The 27,951-nt window shown below is 49.0% G+C and overlaps 1 protein-coding gene across 2 annotated transcripts in view; it reads left to right on the top strand.

Annotated features, from left to right (window-relative positions):
• LOC120933814 (phospholipid scramblase 1-like) overlaps positions 1-27,951 on the top strand; it is a 33,307-nt gene that overhangs the window by 1,662 nt on the left and 3,694 nt on the right. For both annotated transcript variants that reach the window (XM_040347210.1, XM_040347211.1), the window contains 5 exons: positions 1,207-1,259; positions 11,329-11,356; positions 14,373-14,557; positions 22,554-22,715; positions 24,488-24,649. In XM_040347210.1, the coding sequence (XP_040203144.1) occupies positions 1,207-1,259; positions 11,329-11,356; positions 14,373-14,557; positions 22,554-22,715; positions 24,488-24,649 (590 nt within the window). The remainder of the gene's footprint in view (positions 1-1,206; positions 1,260-11,328; positions 11,357-14,372; positions 14,558-22,553; positions 22,716-24,487; positions 24,650-27,951) is intronic.

Raw genomic sequence — 27,951 nt, 5'->3', positions numbered from 1 at the left:
TTTGAACTATTGTTGAAAGGGGGGTGTATTGTCTCTGGCTGCAGGGGATATATTTTACAGCTTATCATTAACAAATTCCATAAAAATTCCATACAAATTATTTAGTACCGCAAAATCATACTTGGTTCTGTATTCTCTAAAAGGGGTGGTACTGGGAGGTGAATCGGGGAGGAATCAAGGGAGGGTTCTAAGAGGTGGGTAGGGGGAGGAATCAAGGGAGGGTGCTCAGAGGTGGATAGGGGGAGGAATCAAGGAAGGGTGCTCAGAGGTGGATAGGGGGAGGAATCAAGGGAGGGTGCTCAGAGGTGGGTAGGGGGTAGAATCAAGGGAGGGTACTCAGAGGTGGATAGGGGGTGGAATCAAGGGAGGGTGCTCAGAGGTGGATAGGGGGTGGAATCAAGGGAGGGTGTTTAGAGGTGGATAGGGGGAGGAATCAAGGGAGGGTGCTCAGAGGTGGATAGGGGGAGGAATCAAGGGAGGGTGCTCAGAGGTGGATAGGGGGAGGAATCAAGGAAGGGTGTTCAGAGGTGGATAGGGGGTGGAATCAAGGGAGGGTGCTCAGAGGTGGGTAGGGGGAAGAAATCAAGGGAGGGTGCTCAGAGGTGGATAGGGGAGGAATCAAGGGAGGGTGCTCAGAGGTGGATAGGGGGAGGAATCAAGGGAGGGTGCTCAGAGGTGGGTAGGGGGAGGAATCAAGGGAGGGTGCTCAGAGGTGGATTGGGGGAGGAATCAAGGGAGGGTGCTCAGAGGTGGATAGGGGGAGGAATCAAGGGAGGGTGCTCAGAGGTGGATAGGGGGAGAAATCAAGGGAGGGTACTCAGAGGTGGATAGGGGGAGGAATAAAGGGAGGGTGCTCAGAGGTGGAAAGGGGGAGAAATCAAGGGAGGGTGCTCAGAGGTGGATAGTGGGAGGAATCAAGGGAGGGTGCTCAGAGGTGGATAGGAGGAGGAATCAAGGGAGGGTGCTCAGATGTGGGTAGGGGGAGGAATCAAGGGAGGGTGCTCAGAGGTGGGTAGGGGGAGGAATCAAGGGAGGGTGCTCAGAGGTGGATAGGGGGAGGAATCAAGGGAGGGTGCTCAGAGGTGGGTAGGGGGCAGAGACAAGAAGGGACTTGAAAAGAGGAGTTCCTGCACCTAGTCTCTGGGAAAAAAAGCCCTGTATCTATCTATCTATCTATCTATCTATCTATCTATCTCTCTATTGCAGTTATCATGGCTGGAGTCCCGGTAGTCCCCCCCGGTCTGGAAAATCTTCTCCAGGTGAGACATTATAGGAACTCATCAGATTTGTTCTCATGATGTATTCTTTGTCTCTAGCCTCGTACACACGCTCGGTTTACTCGGCAAGAACCAGCAAGAAAACTGCTGGCAGAGCTTTCTTGCCGATAAAACCGAGCGTGTGTACGTGGCTTTCAGGTTTCTCATCAAGAAAACTGCCTAAAATCTCGACGAGAAAAATAGAGAAAATGCTCTCTATTTTCTCGTCGTGATTCTCGGACTCTCGAGAAAACCCGAGAGTATGTATACTTACCTGGTCGCCGTGGAAACCCGCACATGCTCGAAATGACTTTGACTCATGCGCGGGAGCTTCCTAGGCATAGGTAGGGTGCAGCAAGATGGCGGCGACGGCATCGAATGTGACGAGCGGATGCTCGTCGTACGCGATGACGTCACCGCGGTTACTTTGAATGGAGTGTCTGTATACTCGGGCGGCAAGAGATTCTTGTTTTTTTTTTTTTCCTAACGAGATTCTGGCCCGTGTGTACAAGGCTTAACTCATTGTTATACAGTATATAACAAGTAATGGGCCAAACCAACTCCACTCATCTCATGGGGGTGTTTGTACAAACTTATTCAAGTTTCTCAGAAGTACAAACATGATAAAAAAAATGTTTATAATTTTTTTCACGCAAATAGAGCTTCTTTTTTTTGTGGTATTTAATCACTGCTGGGTTTTTTATATATATAATTTTATATATATATATATATATATATACATATATATGTATATGTTAAGACCTGCAGTGGTTATGGTACTGCGGCCTTCTTTCCATCCCAGTTTCCAGGATGATTCTTCCCCGAATGTTAGAATATTCCCCCAAACATGAGCCAAGACTTCATGAAGGGTGTACCAGGCATAGAACATCTTTATTGAGAAGGCAGGCTCTTATATACACCAAAAAGAATACTTGCAGTAATCAGATGGACAATGACACACTCCACCCACAACATCATACAATGGGTACTAACGAGCCTCCAATACACATAATTTAGGAGACAGACATTCTGTCTCCGAGATAATCTACATGAGCTAATTACTAATCATTTACCCAGACAAGGTGACTCAGAGATAACAACAAAACGAGAGAAAATAGTTCCCCCAAAGAAGACCAAAATTAGAACACTATGGAAAAAACAATGAATTTTATTAAGTAGAAAAAATATATAGTGCAACAAAAAACATATAGAAAAATGTCAGATAAACAGAGTGGTATCACATTTAAAAAAAGACGTTGTCAATTAAAATCAGGGGAATCGCAGCTGCATCACACATATATAACCCAATGACCAAACACACCTGGTTCAGGCACACAATTAAGGTGACTAAGGTGATAATCTCTTCTCCCCTGCTATACAATACACATTTATCATCAATAGAAATTCACACAATACAGTGTCAATTAGCATCACACAATGAAAGGTTCTTGTGAGCCAGACTAAGGTTCATTTACATGACAGTGGCAGACAACATTAAACACATTAACAGTCTGTGTTCCACATTGAATGAATCACTCTTTCTATTGACCGGTTGGGTTCAGAATCAACAACCTGTAATATTTCAAGATATCCTGGAATTATCATTACTGTCCCATCTCCTGTAACCCAAGATATCATTTATCAGTCATCATATGCCCCTAGTGGACATAGGATGACTTTAGACACAAGAGTCAAGGGTAAAGCTGAAACAGGAGTACCCCACTCCCGCCCTCTCTCTGCCTGGGAGATATTGAGATCAGTTAAGGAATAAACCAATTATCTCCAGGCAGAGAGCACACAATTTTCCCAAAAGTTGGAACACCCCTTTCCACACAAGGTATCCCTACCATTTCATATCCACTGATAGCCCTGATCTGGGTGACCAACATATACAAATTTCACAAAGATAGGTCCAGGGGTTCTTAAAAAAAAACGAACCTATGAGAAAATACAGAATAAAGTCTATTTTCTTCACAATATATATATATATAGCTGACTCTGCAAGGGCCCTTTGCAAGAGTCAATAAGAGCAAAACTAAAAATGTTAACGTTATAAAGTCTGCAAGCGGCTATAAATAGTCTGTGCTCGCGAGCTTGCCCTAGTGGGCAATCCCTTTAAGTGCAATCACTAGTAATCTTGACCAGGCCCGGCTTGGATAACTCCAGAATGTTCCTCCGTGGTGAAGTCTATTTGTAAATTCGTTGGTGCACGTTAACTTATTTGTAATCCAAAAGGTATTCAGGCTCAGTTAAAGGGTATGATCAGTACAGGTGCTTGCGAACCGATCCTCAAGTCGGCATCGGTTAACTTGGCTAGCGTGACTTTCAGATGTTCGGTCTCTGGGTTAGATCAGTAGACAGTACGCTGCTCTAATATGTGGGGCACTACGAGTCACAAGGCTGAGGTAGTATTGAAATTTTGGGCAAGTGCCCTCTCACCTGAGCAGGCCTAGTCCGCCTGAGTTCCTCACGAAAGTTACGCTGGTCAGTGGCCACTCTGCAACGCACAGTCTCCGGTATCCCGCTCTCCACTGTTACAATCGTCAGCTCGTGAGTCTCTCCGGTCTCTTGGAAGCACGAACTGGACGCACTTGACCTTGTCCCTCTCCGGATGGCTGGTCTTCCGGTGGATCCTGGCTCAGGCTTCAGGCCTAGCTGCTTGGCTGGAGTGCTCTCCCTCGTTCCGCAGAGGGAAGAATGCCGATCCCAAGAGAGCGAATTCAGCTCCTCCCCGCCTTTAGGTAATCTCCCCCATAAAGCTGTGCCGGGGTGCAATGTTCTCTGGGAAGCCAATGCATTGTGGGTACCGTAGTCTATTTCTACTAATGTCAATGGAGTCCGTTTCTCCTAATACTTCAAAACCCACAATGCATTGCTTTAGGAAAAAAAACACATATATACAACGTGACTGGAACTCCCGGGGGATTTAGGTATTGTAACAGTAGGAGCTACTGTGATGGTAAAATGGACCCAGGGTATGCACACTTGAGATGTGCAAAACTACAGAACATAGCTGTGGACTGGAGAAGACTGCTTTTGCAGCTTTCTCCAGGTTTTGGTAATCAAGGCTTTGTTCATTACCAGCAGGGTGTGTGTGCTCAGGTGAACACAGCCCTTTATAATGAGTGTGTGGGAAGACCTCATGGCTCCCAGTTGGAGACAGCTCCTGGAAGAGACAGGAGGTCTCCAGGAATCAGAGAGGCTGTAGGAGACAGCCAGAACGGTGACTGCAAGAGGCAGAGCTGTAGACGCTGAAGGGAAGCGGTCTATGTTGAGGAGTCTGCTGGTCTGGGCAACCAGGATAAAGAGCAGAGGTACTGCTACAGAGAGCCAGAGGAGGACTAGCATTTTCTATTGTATATTTGATGGAGAAGAACCCCCCCTGCGTGGGAAAACGTTTGTTTGGACTTATTTTTGCCTTTTTAATAAAAATGGGCTACCATGCCCTTAACCATAGTTCCTGGCTGGAGTGAATCGCTGAAAAAACGCCCATACCACGAGAGCTAATAACCCCCAACCTTACAAGTGGTGGAGAATGCGGGCACAAGACGGTGGCATCCGGGTCCTTGCTCCACAGTGAGTTCACGTCAGGAACTGTTGGCTGTGTGTGGAAGTGCAGCCAGGCAAAAGGCATTGCAGGTTATGTACCTGTGAAAGGACAATCTTGGCAGAACTGGAGATCTCTGCAAAAGTAAGTTCATCTGTTATATGAACTGTGTTTGTGTGCTTGAGACAGCACAATCTGTGTGCAGCTGAGGAAAGCTTGCATGAAGTGAAAAGCAACTTGCTTTAAAGTGACAGTGCTTCATTTTTGCTGGACGGTGCAAAAGTTTGGTGGAGTGACTGCAAAGATGATGCAGGGGTTTGAGCCTGCCGGAGAGCATTGCAGACTGTTTTTTGCTAAACTAACGCCAGTTAAAGGGGAAGTGCATGTGGTTGCCCCTGGTAACGCTAGTACAAGCAGGCCAGCTGTTAATGTGCAAAGTCCTAAGGTTGAAAGAGGATGCAGTTGGGGAAGCCCTGCTAAGGCTATGAAGCAAGAGCGCTGTTTGCGGTGCAGTGAGTGGGGGCATGTTGTCTCCAAGTGCCCTTTGTCTCAGTCTCCAAGACAAGGTGACATGGCCAAACAAAGGTCTGCGACAATGTTTGGAAAACCTAATTTGAGTGCCAGGAGTGTCCAAAAGTCGCATACAAAGTTCGAGAGGTATGTGGTTGCCCGTAGCAACGGTGGAGATATCGAGTCTGCAAACCACGTGAGAAACGAATTGCCGACAAAGGATCGTGGCAAGTTGAAAGCAACAATGTTTCAAGGATCGCAAAGTCGCTGCGTTTGGGAGAGTCAGCAAAGTACAGCTGGAAGAGTGCCATCTCCCTTGGCAACGAGAGATCAAATGTCAACCGGAAGGAGGAGCTACTGTGGAGATGTAAAGAGGCATCCCATTAAAGATATGTGTAAAAATGTACCATGCCTGGAATGTGGCCAGCTGGGGCATGAAATATTGTCTTGCCCTAGATTCTGGGGTGCACCTGGAGATAATGAGGCTGAGCCAGTTTCCTGTGAAAATATATTTGCCGTCTCCCCTGGCAACAAGGAGTTTTTTGTTGTGCCTCCTGGGGGTGCTAAGGAGTCAGAAATTGCTGCTGCAGTTTCATCCCATGGCCACCAGGGAGAGTTGGCCAGTGAAAGACAACGTACTCAAATGAACATGGCAGCCCCCGTTACAGTGATCGGTAAGACTGTTGCTGGTAAATGCATGGAAAAGATTGACTATGTGAATGTGCACACTGGAGTTGCAGTGACCCCAAATGGGAGATCCACTGTCTGTGTGGAAAAGGACTTTCCTCGCTGCAGTGCCCTGTTCAGTGGGGAGGCAAGTGGTAAACTTGAATATGACAATGTGATGGGTAAAACTGATATTGTGTTGGCTAAAGTTGATGGCCCAGCTGCTAATGGGCTAGTGCACCTCACTAGAGATATAAATGTTGATATGAATACAGTTAAAGATGTGCTATCTCCCCTAGCAACCGTGATGAAGGCCACAGAGGTGTCCCTAGAAACCCCCAGGGAGCTCTGCGTTTTGGAGCCGGAGGTTGCCTGGGACAGCTATGGTGCCACTCTGAAGGATAAGACGGTACCTGAACATGGTAATAATGAAATGTTAAATGCTAAAACTAATATGTTTGAAAACACTCATGATGGAAGTGTCTTAATGCTGTCTGGCAATGACAGGTGTGAAGGTCTTCATGCATTTAATGAAGCGCCACCAGAAGGTGAGAGTGTGGTATTGCAGCCTGCAATGGTTAAAAATGTATTACCACAGTCTGGTTTACACAAAAGTGATGTTTGCAATGTGTCTGTTGCTGAGCCACTCTGTCCCTCTGGTAGCGCAGAGATAACAGATTGGGACAGATGGACAAAAAGCCTGTTGGCTTTGTTGGAAAAGGCCTCTGTTGGTAAGAGTGGAGCAGACATGATTTCCGCAGTGCCAGATGAAGGACCTGCAGAGCAACTTGTATGCAATGGTGCATTTGCTGCTGCAGATGATGTTGCTCACAAGATGGAAGCGCCAAGTAACGGCGAACGCACAGAAGAGGTCATGTCTGTGATCCACAAAGGTTCTAATGATGTGGTAATGGATGGTGCCATGCCAAATGAGCTGATGTTGGTGGAAGTGCCAGAGGGCACAGCAATAAGTGAACTGATTGTAGTCAAAGATCCAAATGTTGTGTTATGTGATGTTCAGCGGTCGGGACAGTTGCTGGCAGAGGATCTCATGCCAGTGGAGTTTGCGTGTACTGAAGCTGCCGGAGACAACCACTCCGTTGGGTGCAGTTCCTCTCCAGACACTGCCCTGCGGAACATGGGTGAAATTAAATATGACAAATGCATTGATGTTTCTGACCATGATGAAAAATGTAGCATGTTGGCGATTTTTGATGGTATGGTTGCCATGGGTGACATCAAAAATAATGGTAGACATGATGGTCTTGGTCAAGTTGATCTGGTTGTAGAAAACCCTGAAAATTGTAGCGAGACAGGGAATGATGGGTTTGACACAGAAGAGGAAAAAGGTATAGCAGAAGTAGGCCCCCTAGAGGTTCAGGAGGGTAATTCTGGGGAAGGTTTCCTGAGGTTTGAGGAACTTCTAGGATCTGAGAAGGATCCTGGTAAAAAATGGTTGGAGGGAAAAAGCCCAAAACTTAGCAAGGTGTCACATGACTTAAAAACCTCAGAGTGGCGAGATAGTCAGGATGTCCTTCAGAGGGAGACTAGGACGAGGTCGCAGTCATATGAGGATGTTGGTGATGAAACTGACAGAATGAAGCATGCAGTGTACATGGGGAAACAAGTGATGCTAAATTTGGACAGTGTTCCAGGGGAGCATCCGGCTGTGGTGGCTACCTCCAGTGAGGTGGATGCCCCTTTAAAGGTCTCGGACCCCCAAGCTGCAGTGAATGAGCCCCTCCATGTCTCTAATAAGGTTAAGGTCCCCAAAAATGTTTGGCATATTGATGTGGAGTGTGTAGAAATTACAGATATGCTAGTGGATTTGCTTGAACTGGTGAAAGCACAGTCCTTGTATACCTGGGTGCCTCCATTACAGTCAGAGGTGGTGGTACTGCGTGGTACCAATGGATGGAGCCAGGTAGTGCAACCTGTGCCGGTTAAAATTAGTCACCAGTGGAACTGGTTAGTACAGTGCTTTCTGATAGTGTGGCAGGTGATCTCCCAGTTTCCTGTGAGGGTGCTTCCGCATACAGTTCAGTACGGAAGGCACTCTGGGGGGCTGCTGGAGACATCAGAGGTCTCTCCGCCTGATGCGGTGATGGAAATGTCTGCTAATGTGGTCCGAGGTGCGGCTGAGCAGTGTTTTGTAAATGGCGCGGATACTGCCTCACCCGTTACAACTAAGAAGGAAGGGCCAGATACGGACACAGCAAAAGCAGATATTTTGTCTCTCACCTACAAAGAGGTACAAGTTGGGGTACCCGGAGACACTCTAAAATATAGTATGGAGAGGAACAAACATTGGGATATGGAAAAGTGTGAGCTGGCAAAAGTTGGTACACCCAAAAGTAGCAGGAAAGGCAGGGGGCCACCAGAAAAGAAACATGAGTTCAGGAACCCCAAGGACAGAGGGAGTAGGCTGGGGATACAGAATGGTAGGACCCCGTTCCGATCCAGGATAGGGCGTGCCTGGAAACGCACCCGAAAAAAAGATTGGGGCACCTCTGCGCCAGCTGTTCGCTGCGTAGGCCCAATCAAGGATTCAGGCTTGTGTGTTCCGCCCCCTACGGGTTCAAAACAAGGGGGGGAGGTATGTAACAGTAGGAGCTACTGTGATGGTAAAATGGACCCAGGGTATGCACACTTGAGATGTGCAAAACTACAGAACATAGCTGTGGACTGGAGAAGACTGCTTTTGCAGCTTTCTCCAGGTTTTGGTAATCCAGGCTTTGTTCATTACCAGCAGGGTGTGTGTGCTCAGGTGAACACAGCCCTTAATAATGAGTGTGTGGGAAGACCTCATGGCTCCCAGTTGGAGACAGCTCCTGGAAGAGACAGGAGGTCTCCAGGAATCAGAGAGGCTGTAGGAGACAGCCAGAACGGTGACTGCAAGAGGCAGAGCTGTAGACGTTGAAGGGAAGCGGTCTATGTTGAGGAGTCCGCTGGTCTGGGCAACCAGGATAAAGAGCAGAGGTACTGCTACAGAGAGCCAGAGGTGGACTAGCATTTTCTATTGTATATTTGATGGAGAAGAACCCCTGCGTGGGAAAACGTTTGTTTGGACTTATTTTTGCCTTTTTAATAAAAATGGGCTACCATGCCCTTAACCATAGTTCCTGGCTGGAGTGAATCGCTGAAAAAACGCCCATACCACGAGAGCTAATAACCCCCAACCTTACAGTATGCATAACTATCAAATAGTCCATGATAGTATGACCCCGCTACATATATATATATAAACATTATGAATATTTATATCAGTGAATTTCACTGCTGTGAGAAATTATTCTTACTGAATGAAACCGCTTCATTCGGTGTGTTTTGTTGTGATTAGGTGTGATTGGCCCTGTCTGTACCATGTGATCACTGTGACCAATCACAGCTAGCAACAAAATGGTACATAATGGATGGCATGAAAAGAAGCCTTCAATTGTTTACAGTTGTCATGTGACCTGCTGTGATTGGTCACAGTGACCACATGGTACTTGGCAGCAGGCTGGTACACTGATCAGGCATTGGTGGATGCACCCCGTGACAGATTACGCCGCAGCGTGGTCTGGACACATGGATTCCAATGGAGTTTTTGTATTTTTGAAGCACATGATTATAGCCTGAGGTTCTTATTGGCTTCAAAAAGGGTGGGCTCGGGGGCACAGAGCACTGCGCTCCCGAGCCCACCCACTTGTGTGACAATAGCAAATTAATATTCGCTAATATCCTGCTTCTTCTCCCGGCCAATCAGGAAGCGGGTCCTGAGAACCAATTGGCTCGGAGTCAAAGGCATTAGGGCAGGGGTCTCAAACTGGCGGCCCTCCAGCTGTTGAGAAACTACAAGAGGCATTGCAAGGCTGACAGTTACAAGCATGAATCCCACAGACAGAGGCATGATGGGACTTGTAGTTTCACAACAGCTGGAGGGCCGACAGTTTGAGATCCCTGCATTAGGGTGTGCCCCCCCCCCAAAGCTCAAACACTCATGCATGTGCATGTGTCTGCGTATATATGACCCCGGCACATTGATCTACCTCCTGGCACAGTGAAAGAGAAGAGCATAAACACTTCTCTTATGGCTGAACCGGTAAGAGGGAGATCTTTCCCATGTTTCTGCTGCTACACAGAGTGATAATACTAATGCGCATGGGGTGATTAGGGTTTGCCTAGGCACACCCTGTGCGCACGTCTATGCTGGGAGTCTAAAGACCCGATTGGCCAGGAGTCCTACGACCCGGTTGGCCGGGAGGAAAAGTGACCGCCGGGACTTGGGAGGAGATGCAGGGGGAAGCTGATGAAGCCATAACCTGGATGGGGTAAGTACGGGGCTGATGGGTTAAACAAAGAGATGATCAATCAAGTGACCGGGGGGTAGTGAGGGGGTCAGGTTTGCCGCCCCTCCAAAGAAATTGTGCACCGGCAGCTACTCCATGTGAGCTTCCTCAGAAAGCCACGACCAGCTCCCATATCCAAGATGGCAAACCCAAAGTGGAGGAGAGGAAGAAGCAGATGAAGTGTAGGAAGTATATGAAGTGTGGCCATGGCCTCTCTGTACTGTAGGTAGACCTCTAGTCTGGTGGGTGATGAATGGGGTAGAGGTGACCCTCAGCAATGATGACGGAGGTGGTGGGGACATCATCCATAGGGGCGGAGTTGAGGGTGTCCAGTTGGCCGTAGTCTTGATGACGGAGGTGGTGGGGATATCAGCCTTAGGGGCGGAGTTGAGGGTGTCCAGTTGGCCGTAGTCTTGATGACGGAGGTGGTGGGGATATCGGCCTTAGGGGCGGAGTTGAGGGTGTCCAGTTGGCCGTAGTCTTGATGACGGAGGTGGTGGGGATATCAGCCTTAGGGGGGGAGTTGAGGGTGTCCAGTTGGCCTTAGTCTTGATGATGGAGGTGGTGGGGACATCGGCCATAGGGGCGGAGTTGAGGGTTTCCAGTTGGCCATAGTCTTGATGATGGAGGTGGTGGGGATATCGGCCTTAGGGGCGGAGTTGAGGGTGTCCAGTTGGCCGTAGTCTTGATGACGGAGGTGGTGGGGACATCGGCCATAGGGGCAGAGTTGAGGGTGTCCAGTTGGCCGTAGTCTTGATGATGAAGGTGGTGGGGACATCGGCCATAGGGGCGAAGTTGAGGGTGTCCAGTTGGCCGTAGTCTTGATGATGGAGGTGGTGGGGATATCGGCCTTAGGGGCGGAGTTGAGGGTGTCCAGTTGGCCATAGTCTTGATGACGGAGGTGGTGGGGACATTGGCCATAGGGGCGGAGTTATCTTTGAGGGTGTCCAGTTGGCCGTAGTGTTGATGACGTTGGATGGATGAACATTGATACATTTCGTTCTTCTTTGTTTTTTAGGTCAGTGAGCTCTATGTGAAACAGACATGTAAGTTGTTTTTGTTGGAACATAAATCATAATTCTAAAAATGTCGTCCTCTTGACATCTCCTCCATCCTTGCTACCCCCCCCCCCCCCCCCCCCCCCCTTATACCCAGCGTCCTTCATTTGCTGATCACTAAACTCATTGGTCCTCTAGTGTTCAACCACTTGCAGCCAAATCCTGTACCTGGTACATCATTCGGTTGTAGTGGGATGATACGCTTTGATAATGTTTGCCCCCTCCCAGCTCAAATCCTCTCTGCACAAATCAACACCCCCCATTTACAATGTAGAGGGGGGACAACACAATTACAGTACTATACAGAAGATAGAGGAGGGCCCGGCTCATTGAGCATACATTCTAAAGAGAGGGGGGTGGTACAAAAGGTAATAGCTGCGGAGAATGGTTTGATGGGGGGGCTCGGGGACAGTTGTTAGGTGGGTGTGTGATCGGCTTCCCTGAATAAATGAGTTTTCAGGGATCTCTTAAAGGTGGACAGGGTAGGGGCTGATCAGACATACTGGGGCAGGGAGTTCCAGGGGATGGGAGAGACTCTGTAGAAGTCCTGAAGGCGAGCATGGGGAGGAGGTAACAAGAGAGCTAGAGAGCAGGAGGTCCTGGGAGGAGCGGAGGGGACAATTTGGGTGATATCTGCAGATGAGGTTGATGATGTAGATGGGGGACGATGTTGTGAATGGCCATGTATGTTGTGGTTAGCAACCCCCAAATCACAACTCCTAGCACCCCTCTCCCCTATTTCCCCCTCCTAGAACAATTCATACCCCCTGCTGCCCCCCAAATTTCCCCTCCGAACACAAATACCCCCAAATCACAACTCCTAGCACCAGGGATGGACTGGGGCAAACATTTGGCCCTGGACTTCATCCAGACTGGCCCACTTTGACAGGTCTCTCCCATGGCGTCCGGACAACTCCCGCACCCCCCCCCCCCGGCCACCCAAGCCCCCTCTCCCCTTTACTAGCCACTAGCCATACTACTTTATTAGAGTAGAATGGCTGGTACTGGTACTCTTATAGGCAGTACCAGTGGGGAAGCTAGACATTATTTCACCCGGGGCAAAGAATCAGTTCAGTGCCCCCCCTTATGGGACAAGATTAGGCAGAAGTGAGAAACTCCCAGGCCATAGCTGTTTGGTCAGCTGTCTGTCCCCTCCCCCCCATGCTCCTCTATTGTCCCCCCTGCTCCTCTAGTCCTCCCCTTGCTTCTCTGTTCCCCCCCCCCCAGGTGAGTGCTGCGGGAAGGGAGAGGAGGTGAGCGCTGCAGGAAGGGAGAGACAGAGGAGCAGAGGGGGGAGGCGGTCTGCTGTCACTGAAGCCAGCCCACTGAGCCATCGGCCCACCGGGAAACTCCCTGTAGTCCCAATGGCCAGTCCATCCCTGCCTAGCACCCACCCCCAATTTCCCCTCCTAGAACAATTCATACCCCCTGCTGCCCCCCAAATTCCCCCTCCCAACAAAAATACACCTAAATCACAATTCCTAGCACCCCCTCCCCCCATTTTCCCTAACTATAACAATTCTTACCCCCTACTTCCCCCCAAATGACCCCCTCCCAGCACAAAAAAACCCAAATCACAACTCCTAGCACCCCCCTCCCCCCCATTTCAACTCCCTTTAACAATTCATACCCCCTACTTCCCCCCAAATTACCCCCTCCCAGCACAAAAACCCCCAAATCACAACTCCTAGCACCCCCCTCCCCCCATTTCAATTTCCTATAACAATTCATACCCCCTACTTCGCCCCAAATTACCCCCTCCCAGCACAAATACCCCCAAATCACAACTCCTAGCACCCCTCTCCCCATTTCCCCCTCATATAACAATTCATACCCCCTTCTCCCCCCTCCAAATTCCCCCTCCAAACACAAATACCCCCAAATCACAACTCCTAGAACCCCCCATTTTCCCCTTCTAGAACAATTCATACCCCTGCTGCCCCCCAAATCCCCCCTCCCAGCACAGATACCCCCAAATCACAACTCCTAGCATGCACTCTCCCATTTTCCCCTCCTAGAACAATTCATACCCCTTGCTGCCCCCAAAATTCCCCCTCCGAATACAAATACCCCCAAATCACAACTACTAGCACCCCCCATGTTCCCCTCCTAGAACAATTCATACCCCCCTGCTGCCCCTCAAATCCCCCCCTCCCAGCACAAATACCCTCAAATCACAACTCCTACCCCCCCCATTTCCCCCTCCTAGAACAATTCATACTCCCTGCTGCCCCCCAAATTCCCCCTCCCAACCAAACCCCTCCCCACGCTTGTGGTGACGCCCTCCTCTCATGATACCACAGTGCCCAGGGCAGCCACCCCTCCTGCCCACCCTTTGTCCCGGCCCTGGATACAGATCACGCACTGTGTTCATTCAGGAAAAGGAAGGAGGTATTAAATGAAATATCCTGAAACATCCCCCGCAGCAGCCGGCGGGAGAGGAGGGAAGTTGGCAGCACTACAGCGGGGAGACAGGAGGTGCCAGGAAACAGGGGCAATTGGCACTGCACATGGTGATTAGGGTGTGCCTAGGCACATCTGGCACAGCCTGTGCCTACGCAAGCAGCGGAAGGAGACGCCCCCCCCCATTCTTGCCAACTTGCCGTGGCTTGCTCAGGATCTCCCGTCCTACCAGGAGACCCGAGCTACCAGCCAGCACATCCACCGGCTAGCCCGAGACCCAAACAAGGCCAGGAGCAGCTTTGACCGGCTCTTCACTATAGGTTTAGCGGGATGTCAATGTCACCATTTTTTAAGAATTGAAAGTATTCAAAAACGCAGATCCTGGTGTTTTGAATGCTTTCTAGAGCAGAGGAGGGATTTGGGGTCGCATAAAGAGTACCTGTCACGTGTCTATTGCTGTCACAAAAGATGTTTACGTTCCTTGTGACAGAAATGGTGTGAATTGACAGGTGAATGAAGATGGCTACATAACGACAGAATGTATATCTGAAGATTCCTGAAGTCACCTGTCCGGCCTCATAAATAAATTCTGTCTTTTCAGGGAACAGCACTTTTCAGAGCTACTGTACCTATGACTTGTATGACCCTGATGGCCATCTCCTGTATGAGGCCATTGAGCAGCAGGAATGTTGTGGCCCCCGTTTGGATTTAATGGTTAACAACACTCAGGGATGTAATGTCCTAAATCTCCTCGTGCCTTCCAATTTCTGCAACTGGGACACCGAGGTAAGGAGAAACAAGATGAAAACTGATGGTGGATAGCAATATGAACTTGTCTCATACCAGTCCTTTAAGTCTGTCCTTGAAGAGGAGGATCTCTAAGTCTTCTGAGATACACAGACCTCCTGGACTATGGGGGGGATATAAGACTTGGACCTCTAGGACTGAGAAAACAGAAGACATGGACCCCTAGTACTGGTTAGACACACTACATGAACCACTAAACCTGGGGGAAGATACAAGGCATACACCACTAGAACTGCAGAGAGACAAGCCATGGACCTCCACAACTAGGGGTTGCAAGCCATGGACCTCTAGGACTGTGAAGATACAAGATATGAACCTCTAGGACTGGTGAGATACAAGACATGAACCTCTAGGACCGGAGAGATACAAGGCATGGGCCTCCAGGACTGGGTAGATCCAATACATAAACCACTAGAAGTGGGGTAAGATACAAGGCATACACCACTAAGACTGGGAAGATACAAGCTATAAAACTCTAGGACTAAGGAGACACAACACATAAACTACTTGACCTGTCGGTAAGATACAAGGCATAAACCACTAAGACTGGGTAGATACGAGGTATGGGTCTCTAGGACTGGGAAAATACCATATATAAACCACTGGAAGTGGGGTGGGATACAAAGCACCACCACTAAGACTGGGGAGATACAAGGTGTTAATCTCTAGAACTGGGGAGATATGAGGCATGGAATTTGGGTAAGATACATGGCATTGCCACTAAGACTGGGGAGATACAAGGTATGGCACTCAAGGAGTGGGAAAATTCCAATACATAAACCACTAGAAGTGGGGTAAGCTACAAGGCATACTTCACTAGGACTGGGGAGATACAAGCTATTGACCTCTAGGACTGGGGAGACACAAAACATAAACCACTTGACCTGACATAAGATACAAGGCATACACCACTAAGACTGGGTAGATACGAGGTATGGGTCTCTAGGACTGGGAAGATATGAGGCATGGACCTCTAGGACTAGGGAGATACCATATAAAAACCACTGGAATTTGGGTAAGATACATGGCATCACCACTAAGACTGGGGAGATACAAGGTATGGATCTCTAGGAGTGGGGAGATCCAATACATAAACCACTAGAAGTGGGGTAAGCTACAAGGCATACTCCACTAGGACTGGGGAGATACAAGCTATGGGCCTCTAGGACTGGGGAGATACAAGGCATGGACCTCCAGGACTGGGTAGATCCAATACATAAACCACTAGAAGTGGGGTAAAATACAAGGCATACACCACTAAAACTGGGAAGATACAAGCTATGGACCTCTAGGACTAAGGAGACACAACACATTAACCACTTGACCTGTCATAAGATACAAGGCATAAACCACTAAGACTGGGTAGATATGAGGTATGGGTCTCTAGGACTGGGGAGATATAATATATAAATCACTGGAAGTGGGGTGGGATACAAAGCACCATCACTAAGACTGGGGAGATACAAGGTGTGAATCTCTAGAACTGGGGAGATATGAGGCATGGGCCTCTAGGACTGGGGAGATACCATATATAAACCACTGGAATTTGGGTAAGATACATGGCATCACCACTAAGACTGGGGAGATACAAGGTATGGACATCTAGGAGTGGGGAGATCCAATACATAAACCACTAGAAGTGGGGTAAGCTACAAGGCATACTCCACTAGGACTGGGGAGATACAAGCTATGGGCCTCTAGGACTGGGGAGATACAAGGCATGGACCTCCAGGACTGGGTAGATCCGATACATAAACCACTAGAAGTGGGGTAAAATACAAGGCATACACCACTAAGACTGGGAAGATACAAGCTATGGACCTCTAGGACTAAGGAGACACAACACATTAACCACTTGACCTGTCATAAGATACAAGGCATAAACCACTAAGACTGGGTAGATATGAGGTATGGGTCTCTAGGACTGGGGAGATATAATATATAAACCACTGGAAGTGGGGTGGGATACAAAGCACCACCACTAAGACTGGGGAGATACAAGGTGTGAATCTCTAGAACTGGGGAGATATGAGGCATGGGCCTCTAGGACTGGGGAGATACCATATATAAACCACTGGAATTTGGGTAAGATACATGGCATCACCACTAAGACTGGGGAGATACAAGGTATGGCACTCAATGAGTGGGTAGATCCAATACATAAACCACTAGAAGTGGGGTAAGCTACAAGGCATACTTCACTAGGACTGGGGAGATACAAGCTATTGACCTCTAGGACTAAGGAGACACAACACATAAACCACTTGACCTGTCGTAAGATAATGAATGAATGAATGAATGAATGAAAAACTTATATAGCGCGGCACATGCGAACTAAATCGCCTCTGGGCGCTTGATGTTCCTGTCTCCTTTGATATCAAAAGAGATGAGTTTTGATCTTTCTCCTGAAAGCTAAATGGTTTTCCTCCAACCGAATGCTGGTTGGTAAAGCGTTCCATAGTCTGGGACCCTGGACCGCAAATCTTCTTTCTCCTTTGGACTTGTAATTGGCTTTCGGTATCAGGAGCAGATTTTGGTTGGTGGATCGCAGAATGCGATTGGAGTTGTGAGCTTTTATTTTTTCGCATAGATAATGGGAAGCATTCCCATGGATACATCTATGCGTTAGACAGAGAGCTTTAAAGACAATTCTGTCTTTAACTGGCAACCAATGAAGGGCTCTCAGTGAAGGTGAGATTGATTCCCAGGGTTTTTTCCCAGTCACTAGTCTGGCGGCCGTATTTTGAACGACTTGCACTTTGGTACTTTGGGAGTCCGAGGTAAAGGGCGTTTGCATAGTCCAATCTGGAGTTTACAATAGCTCCCACCACGACTGCTATGTCTTCTTTGGGAATAAAAGGGGTGAGTTTGCGTAGTAGGCGCAACAGATGGTGAGATCCACTGACTACTGACCCTATTTGTGCGTCCATTGTCATGTGGGAGTCGAAGATGACCCCGAGACTTTTGACTTTGGCGCTAGGGGAGATGATTTTGCCCAGAATGGGTGGGGGTATCCAGGTTGTTGCAGATTGATTCATACGCTTGGCGTGAAACAGGAGAAGTTCTGTTTTCGCTCCGTTGAGTTTAAGATAACTCTTTGTCATCCAGTCCTCTATCAAAGAGAGGCATGTCTCTAGATTGAGATGGTGATCCTTTTTGTTGCAAATGCGGAAATACAGTTGCGTGTCGTCTGCATAGGAGTGATAAAGCAGTTTTTGGCTGCTAATGATTTCGAAAAGAGGACGAAGATAGATGTTAAACAGCACTGGCGACAGAGGTGATCCTTGAGGGACTCCGTACGGTACCGTGCGTTTCTCAGAAGTGAAAGATCCTAATTTCACTGTTTGTGACCGGTTTTCCAAAAAAGAGGAGAACCAAGGCAAATCACCTTCTGCGACTTTGGCTACGTCAGCTAACCGAGTCAGTAACAGTTTGTGGTCTACTGTGTCGAAGGCAGCGCTCAGGTCCATTAGAACCAGGAGACAAGATTCTCCTTCGTCTGCGGCCTCTAGAGCGTCGTCCCATATTTTGAGTAATGCTGTTTCCGTACCGTGTCCGGGGCGGAAACCCGATTGAAATGGATCAAGTAGGTTATGGGTATCTAGATGCTGTTGCAGCTTTAGTACCACTACTTTCTCCATTACCTTAGAGAGGACGTTTAGGCCTGTTATGGGACGGCGATGAAGTGGGTCCTTGGGGTCTAGGGTGGGTTTCTTTAAGATGGGTTGAATTATGCCCTCCTTCAATTGGGAGGGCACTATACCTTCCTTGAAGGATTGGTTAATAAGCTGCGTGATAGGAGGTGCCAGGATATCGGCACATTCCTTCAGCAGTTTGGTTGGAATAATATCATTTGGTGATGTGCTGTTTCGCAAAGTTCCGATGATATTTTTAGTGTCGTCGATGGTAATCGGTTCTAGAGTGAATTTTCCTAATTGTGGTGAATTTTTGTGGGTATTAAGTAAATAATTACGGGGGGGGGGGGTTGAGGGGGGTATTGTTTGGTTGAATGCTTTCCCGTATTCCCTCAATTTTATTAATGAAGTAATCCGACAATTCATTGCAGAACTCTTGGGTGTCTGAATTGGGGGCTTCAAGACAGACGGGATTCATGGTCTGAGTGACCAGCTTGAAGAGTTCGCGGGGGCGGTTTAGGGCGCTGTTGATAGCCTTGGAAAAGTAATTTTTCTTGGCTTTAAAAATTTCTTTATGGTATTTTCTTGTTATTACCTTATAGATGATGAGATTTTCTTCTGAGGCGCTTCTTTTCCAGGCGGCTTCCGCCCTTCTGCGCTCTTGCTTCAGTAACGATAGCTGGTTGTTAAACCAGCTAGAGGTGTTTTTCCGGATGCAGGTTTTACGTTTCGGCGCTATTAAGTCGGCTGACTGTAATAGGGCTGTGTTTATGGCATTCAGTGTTTCTGAGGCCGTTTGATGAGGTTGAATTGTTTTTGTTTTTTCCCTTAATGTGGTTTTGAAGAGTTCAGAATGGAGCTTCTTCTGACATCTAGTCCAGTGTGTTGTCACTGGTTTGGATGTTTTTGTTAAGGGGGGGATTTTGGAAATTATGAATTTGATTGCATGGTGGTCTGTCCATGGCAACGGTTCATTTTCCAAAATGTTTATTTCCAGATCTTGTCTGAAAATAAGATCGAGCGTGTGACCTGAAGCATGTGTGGGCCCACATACTAGTTGCTGTAGCCCTAATCCTTCCAGGTGGTCAATACAGGCATCGGCAGCGGGGTCTTGTGAGGAGTTGGCCCAAAGGTTGAAATCCCCGAGCAGCAAAAAGTGTTTGCTATTAAGGGTGTAAGTGGCGATAAACTCTGTCAATGATGGGAGAAGCTGCGATTTTGGGCCAGGTGGCCTATAGCAGAGTAGGATGCGGACGGTTTCCTGGGGATTGGTTTGCAGTTGCAAAGTAAGGGTTTCCATGAATGGAAGGGGGTTTTGAAGGACTGGTTTTGTGATCGCCAGGTGATTCCTGTGGATCACCGCCAGGCCTCCTCCTCTTTGCCCTATTCTGTTTTCGGTTATGATACGATAGCAGTTCTCCAAGAATGGTGTTACAGTCGGCTGTGAGCCAGCTCTCTGTAATGAATAGACAGTCTAAGTCGTATTGCAAAATAAGATCGTGGATTTCCAGTCGGTGTTTTACTGCCGATCTTGTGTTGATCAAAGCACATAATATGTGCTTAGGCTTGGGTGAATGGCTGACATTCTTGACAGTTGATCGTCGAAGTAATCGCTCAATTCTTAGTGCTTTTTTGGTGATGGCTGGTAGTATTGCGGCAAAACGCCTCAGACCCCAAATGGTTTCCGCCGAATATTGCAGATTAACCATGGTCGCCAAACACCATGGGGGGGGGGGGGGTGGAGGGGTAGTTTTTAAGGGTGATGGAGGGGAGATTAACTTAATCCTCCCTCCTAGCTTGGTCCAGAGGAAGGCAAAAAAAACCTGGCCGAGCTACGCCAATCTGCTACGGCAGGGGAAAAAATTCCTTCCTGACCCCCCGAGAGGCGATCGGACAAGGCCCTGGATCAAGTGCTGATTGTATTGAGATGGGGGGGGAGTGGGCATGAGGGGTATCCTTGTTGCTGAGTGTAGCAAGATGGTCACTGACCAGGCTGCAGGAACCAGGCTGGGGGCTGCCTGTTTTGGTGGATTGGTGCTACTGTGGAGGATTGGATCGATGGCCAGGAGGCACAGGTAACCTTCTGGGGTGGGGGGGGGGGTGTTTCTGGGCAATTTGGCTGAGATTATCGGGCGTTGGAAGCGGTGCGCCGCTAGGCCGCAGGTGAAGCCGTGGTCTTTCCTAGATCGCGGCTGCCGCGGCTCTCCATAGGCCAGCGCGGATGTCCGGAGAACGCTGAAAACGGCGGGCGGTTGCGGCGGGGGAGTAGGTGAGTAAGTCCTGGTTATGGATGGCTATGTGGGGATATAGCAGAGGGGGTGAGGAGCAGGGGGAGAGCCATGCTGATCGGGTAGCTGTGGCGGCTTGTCCTGAAAAGGACGGCCGCCCACGATCCCAGTAGCTGGCCCTGAGAACAGGCTTACCTGTTGGCTCCCTGGAGAGGGGATGAAAGAGGGAGCCAGGGGATGTCAGGTAGGCCGGGGGGAAGCCAGGTGATGAGTCTGCGGAGAAAAGTTGTAGAGCAGACAGCCGTGGTAGGGGGGTAGACCAGGGGCTGAGCTGAAGCTGAAGGCTGGGGGTGGAAGCCCTGCCTGTCTGGCTCCAGGAGCCGTACGTCCCACTGCTAGGATCCGTACGCCGATTACTACTGGAGCTAGTTCTTGCCCTGGGGAGGAGTCACTCTTTCAGACTCAATCCTGGAGAGCAGGATACAAGGCATAAACCACTAAGACTGGGTAGATACAAGGTATGGGTCTCTAGGACTGGGGAAATACCATATATAAACCACTGGAAGTGGGGTGGGATACAAAGCACCACCACTAAGACTAGGGAGATACAAGGTATGAACCTCTAGAACTGGGGAGATATGAGGCATGGGCCTCTAGGACTGGGCAGATACCATAAATAAACCACTGGAATTTGGGTAAGATACATGGCATCACCACTAAGACTGGGGAGATACAAGGTATGGACCTCTAGGAGTGGGGAGATAAGAGGCATGGACCTCTAGGACTGGGGACATACAAGGTATGTGTCTCTAGGACTGGAGAAATGCCATATATAAAGTGGGGTAATATATAAGGCATACACCACTTGGACTGGTGAGATACAAGGCATGAACCTTTAAGACTGGGGAGATACAAGGCATGAACCTTTAATACTGGGGAGATACAAGGCATGGACCTTTAGAACTGGTGAGACACAAGACCTGAACCTTTAGAACTGGTGAGATACAAGACATGGACCTTTAGAACTGGTGAGATACAAGACATGGACCTTTAGAACTGTTGAGATACAAGACATGGACCTTTAGAACTGGAGAGATACATACAGTACAGACATGGGCCTTTAGGACTGGGGAGATACAGACATGGGCCTTTAGAAATGGTGAGATACAAGACATGGACCTTTAGAACTGGTGAGATACAAGACATGGACCTTTAGAACTGGTGAGATCCAAGGCATGAACCTTTAAGACTGGTGAGATACAAGACATGGACCTTTAGAACTGGTGAGATCCAAGGCATGAACCTTTAAGACTGGTGAGATACAAGACATGGACCTTTAAGACTGGGGAGATACAAGGCATGAACCTTTAAGACTGGTGAGATACAAGACATGGACCTTTAAGACTGGGGAGATACAAGGCATGAACCTTTAAGACTGGTGAGATACAAGACATGGACCTTTAGAACTGGTGAGATACAAGACATGGACCTTTAGAACTGGGGAGATACAGACATGGGACTTTAGGACTGGGGAGATACAATACATAAACAAATAGAACTGGGGGAAGACAGAAGACATACCATACTAGAACTGGGAAGAGACAAGGCATGGGCCTCTATGACTAGGAAGATACAGAGCATGGACCTTTAGGATTGGGAAGATACAATACATAAAAGACTGGCAACACACAAGGCACCCACCACTAGGATGCTCGGGGGGAGACAAAGCATGGGTCTTTAGAATTGGGGAAATACAATTACACAAACTACTGGGTCTGGTGGGATACAAGGCATGGACTTCTGCGATCAGAACTGGTAGTATACAGAACACAGAGCACAGTCACTAGTAATAGGTAGATGGTGGATGGGAACAGTCAGAACTGATATAATACAGAGCACAGATCACTAAGGCTAAGCTGCTACGGGACAGAGATCTCAAGGAATGGTGACATATAATTCACATAGACATCTAGGACCGGTGACGTGACATCCCACTTTACTATGAAACCCAGACCATTAGTGACTGGTGAAGGACTCACCACTCAGTCCCTAGTCACACAATGGAGGTTTTGTTGAGCTGAACATTTACATCATGACCATTCCTTATTATAGTTGCAGGTCTCCAGTTCCACCGGTGAGCTTCTCGGCTACATAGATAAAACGTGGGCAAGTTTCTCTTCAACCTTTGACATCTCAGACCCCTCGGGACTTATTTATCTTAAAGTCAAAGGTCCGGGATGGGGAGAAAGTTTCATGTCTGATGCCTATTATCAGGTAAGTCTCCCGCCCAAAATGCTGTGAAATGATTTTGTCTCTGATCTGTGATACTCTAGGGTCATGGGCAGGGGCGGACTGACAACTCATGGGGCCCCCGGGCAATAGAAGATTATGGGGCCCCTGGGCTTACAGATGGCCACCACGCCAGGAGGCAGTGCATCAAAAGCATGTCGGTTTCGGACATATCAGGGACAGATGTAAAAAAACACAGATTTTGACATACTGTCCCTGGTTTTATTGAGCCTGGCAACCCTCATGGGGCCCCCTAGTGGCATGGGGCCCTCAGGCAGTCCCCAATTGCCTCAATGGTCAGTCTGCCCCTGGTCATGGGGTGATACAGGTTGACACAGGATGGGGGTTCTGGAAGGTGCAAGATGCTCTGAAGTGACTGAGAGCATAGGATGCTTGGAGGGCACAGGGTGACACAGGTGGACAGATGGCACAAGGAATGAGTAGAAAGAAAGGGTGCATCCGCAGCAGTGGGTTCTGCTTAGGTGTAGCAATTAGGGATGAGCTTCGTATTCGAGTCGAACTCATGTTCGACTCGAACATCGCATGTTCGATCGTTCGTCGAATTACGAACGTTTTGGGCCATTCGCGCCAAATTCGAGTTGCGTTTCACGGCCCATAATTCACTGCGGCATCGCAGTGCATCGCTGGCTGATGATTGGCCAAGCATGCACTATGACCCGCATGCTTGGCCAATCACAGCTTGCAAAAAACGGAGAGCCATAATTGGCTCAGGGGGTTTAGTACACGCCCCACACTATAAAAGGCCGCCTGCAGGTCGGCCTTGTGTAGTGAGTTGCGGTTGTTAAAAGAGAGAAGACAGAAAGAGAGTAATTTTTTCTAGGTAGATAGAGCAGGCAGGCTAGTCAGTTAAATTTACAGTGTGTAGAGGATATATATACATCCCAGGTGTTGTACATATATTTATACACTGTATAGTTTAGCTAGATCAGTTCTTCCTAATTTACTGGCAGGCAGGTGATTGTGCTAGCTGCAGTATTCTCACGTGGTGTATTGACTGTGTGCTCTGCAGTTTGCACCTAAAGCTACGTGATGTGTGTACTGTCTGTGTCTGTGCTATTTTTCCCAATGATTTTCATCCATATTGCAGGGACCAGACATTACATTAAAGCTGCAAGCAGTTTTAAATGACTTTTTTCTTATAGTAATCTCATTTTGTGCAGGGACAGTTCTAAACACGTGCCACCTCACAGGCATACTATAGACACCCAGCAGGTACGATATTTAACCACTTAAGACCCGGACCTCTAGGCAGCTAAAGGACCTGGCCAGTTTTTGCGATGATTGTTTACACACAGCTCTCCTCGTTCTTCAGCTCCAGGGACCGATCGCGGGACTCCAGTGGCGATCGGGTCAGCGGGTCCCGCGTTCACGGTTCACGGAGCTTCGGACCGGGTCGCGGGCGCGAGCCCACGACCCACGGCTGGGCACTTAAAGAGGACGTACCTGTGGGGGGTGTTCGGCTCATCCTTAGTAGCAATGCATTGCTCCAACACTGAACAACCTGGCGCTTTAGAATTTGAAGCAGCACCAATCAGGAGGGTTGTCTCCTGATTGGCAGTGATCAGGAGAGCTGTCTCCTGATTAGCCGATACCCTGCTGAGAGCCGGAGAGGGGACCTGGCGCTGGATCAGGGGGAGGAGACTTTGACATTTTACAAGAACAGATCTACAAAAATTACTGTTAATATGCTTGTTTTTTTGTTTTCTTTATGTGGCCCCTCCCTCCTCATCTTCCAGGTGATATCCGGGGATAAAACGGCACAAATTGGTGTCATCACACGGGTGTGGAGAGGATTCTTCAGGGAGATGTTCATCAACAAGGACACCTACATCATTAGCTTCCCTCAGGACCTCCATGTCACAGTGAAAGCCATGTTGGTGGCATGCACCCTGTTCATTGTGAGTTGTGAGTCTGGAGAGGACACAGCTTATAGCTGACATCCTTCAATACGTGGTGGGTTGTGAGACATAGTGGGTGCAAAGGTGGTAAAAGTCATTGGGCGCCAGACACTTCTTGGATGTAAATGAGGTTTTATTTCTTTGACAGTCCTTTTTATATTTTGCAAGGGAAAGAGGGTTAGGGCCAGGACACCCTTAAGTAGTTGCAATTTAAAATGCCAGACGCCGAGACTTCAATAGGAGGACAGCTGTACAGGGAAAGACCCCAGCAAGGTGCCACTTCTGCACATGCAGGATTGCTGTCTCCTATAACAACAGTACTTAAACTGTTACTAACTCAAAGTATCAGTTTTCTCAGCTTTACTACAACTTCTACTTGTAGTTCTTCAGTCCCCTGAGCTCCTGGTCTCTCACTGGACCCTCTGATTCACAAACTCTGAATCCTGTGAGCTCCTCGAGGCTTTTGCGGTGGTATCTCCCTCAAGTGTCACCCACACTACCCTGCTGGGTCCCTAGCTTGGCACTTTGGTTACCTTCAATCTTCACCCCTGCTGACCGGCTTGGTCCCTAGCTTGACACACAAGGCTGCTCTGTAAGCGTCCCCTCCGCTGGTTGGGTCCCTGGCTTGACACACAAGGCTGCTCTGTAAGCGTCCCCTCCCCTGGTTGGGTCCCTGGCTTGACACACAAGGCTGCTCTGTAAGCGTCCCCTCCGCTGGTTGGGTCCCTGGCTTGACACACAAGGCTGCTCTGTAAGCGTCCCCTCCACTGGTTGGGTCCCTGGCTTGACACACAAGGCTGCTCTGTAAGCGTCCCCTCCGCTGGTTGGGTCCCTAGCTTGACACACAAGGCTGCTCTGTAAGCGTCCCCTCCGCTGGTTGGGTCCCTGGCTTGACACACAAGGCTGCTCTGTAAGCGTCCCCTCCGATGGTTGGGTCCCTGGCTTGACACACAAGGCTGCTCTGTAAGCGCTCCCTCTGCTGGTTGGGTCCCTGGCTTGACACACAAGGCTGCTCAGTAAGCGTCCCCTCCGCTGGTTGGGTCCCTGGCTTGACACACAAGGCTGCTCTGTAAGCGTCCCCTCTGCTGGTTGGGTCCCTGGCTTGACACACAAGGCTGCTCAGTAAGCGTCCCCTCCGCTGGTTGGGTCCCTGGCTTGACACACAAGGCTGCTCAGTAAGCGTCCCCTCCGCTGGTTGGGTCCCTGACTTGACACACAAGGCTGCTCTGTAAGCGTCCCCTCCACTGGTTGGGTCCCTGGCTTGACACACAAGGCTGCTCTGTAAGCGTCCCCTCTGCTGGTTGGGTCCCTGGCTTGACACACAAGGCTGCTCTGTAAGCGTCCCCTCCGCTGGTTGGGTCCCTGGCTTGACACACAAGGCTGCTCAGTAAGCGTCCCCTCCGCTGGTTGGCTCCCTGACTTGACACACAAGGCTGCTCAGTAAGCGTCCCCTCCACTGGTTGGGTCCCTGACTTGACACACAAGGCTGCTCAGTAAGCGTCCCCTCCGCTGGTTGGGTCCCTGACTTGACACACAAGGCTGCTCAGTAAGCGTCCCCTCCGCTGGTTGGGTCCCTGACTTGACACACAAGGCTGCTCAGTAAGCGTCCCCTCCGCTGGTTGGGTCCCTGACTTGACACACAAGGCTGCTCTTTAAGCGTCCCCTCCGCTGGTTGGGTCCCTGGCTTGACACACAAGGCTGCTCTGTAAGCGTCCCCTCTGCTGGTTGGGTCCCTGGCTTGACACACAAGGCTGCTCAGTAAGCGTCCCCTCCGCTGGTTGGGTCCCTGACTTGATCACCGCCTAAAGTTTACCTGATTCTCCACCGTGCCATTCGATAAGAATTCTGCTCTGGTACTTGCTTCAGTTACTCAATGTGGTCCCTGGTAATAAGGTGGTTGGTCCCTTAGTGGTGACAGCTGCCCTTCTACCTCCGACCATGACAGGTTCTCCGGCCAGCAGAACCGTCACTTTTGGTTGGACTGCAAGCTGCAATCCCAACCCTATGCTGCCTTCTTACTTCTGGATCGGACCTCTCACAGCCTGGCAGTGTGATGCCCCCGGGACAGGCCCAATCTCTGGCCTAGCAGGGTGGGGCAGAGGACACACATCCACCCAGACAACGGTCTGGGTGGCACACAAGAACCCCAGATCACCTGACCTCCCCAAATATATAGGGCCAGATTCTCATCCAGCGGCGTATCTTTGCGGCGGCGTAACATATCCGATTTACTCTGCGCCTCCGCAACTTAGACGGGCAAGTGCTGTATTCTCAAAGCACTTGCTCCGTAAGTTGCGGCGGCGTAGCATAAATCGGCCAGCGTAAGCCCGCCTAATTCAAATTTGGAACAGGGGGGCGTGTTTTATGTAAATGTTCTGTGACCTGACGTGATTGACGTTTTTCACAAACGGCGCATGCGCCGTCCGTGGAAATCTCCCAGTGTGCATTGCTCCTAATACGCCGCAAGGACGTATTGGTTTTGACGTGAATGTTAATTTACGTCCAGCCCCATTCACGGACGAGTTACGCAAACAACGTAAAATTTTAAAATTTCGTTGCGGGAACGACGGCCATACTTAACATTGGTACGCCACCATATACCAGGGGTAACTATACGCCGGGAAAAGCCTAACATAAACGGCGTAACTTTACTGCGTCGGCCGGGCGTACGTTTGTGAATTCGCGCATCTAGCTGATTTACATATTTCGACACGTAGATCAGCGTACACGCCCCTAGCGGCCAGCGTAAATATGCAGTTACGATCCGACGGCGTAAGAGACTTACACCTGTCGGATCTAATAGATATCTATGCGTAACTGATTCTAAGAATCAGGCGCATAGATATGATGGCACAAAGCAGAGATACGACGTCGTATCTCCACTGAGAATCTGGCCCATAGACTCCCCAGCAGGCCAAGGGATTCAACAAAATCCCTTCCCATTGGCTGAGACACCCCATATTCCCATAACCTGACCTTGAGTTGTCCTTCTCAATCCAATACCTCCAAGTGCCCGGCCACCTGGTGGAGCAAGAGGAAAGTACAACCAGGCCAAACGTAGGAAAAAGTCAATGGATACCTAGTAATTAAAGTGGAGGTTCACCCGGAAATACAATTTTTTAACCTTAGATTCATGCTCATTTTGTCTAGGGGAATCGGCTAGTTTTTTTTAAATCAAAGCTGTACTTACCGTTTTAGAGATGCATCTTCTCCGCCGCTTCAAAATAGGAACGCCCAGTCCCGAAGACCCATACCCGGAAGCCGCGGAGAAGATCGCTCTCTAAAACGGTAAGTACAGCTTC

This window comes from Rana temporaria, chromosome 3 (genome assembly GCF_905171775.1).
Source record: "Rana temporaria chromosome 3, aRanTem1.1, whole genome shotgun sequence".
NCBI lineage: Eukaryota > Metazoa > Chordata > Amphibia > Anura > Ranidae > Rana > Rana temporaria.
Note: the sequence above shows the minus strand (reverse complement) of the source record. Positions and strands in the feature narration are given on the sequence as shown.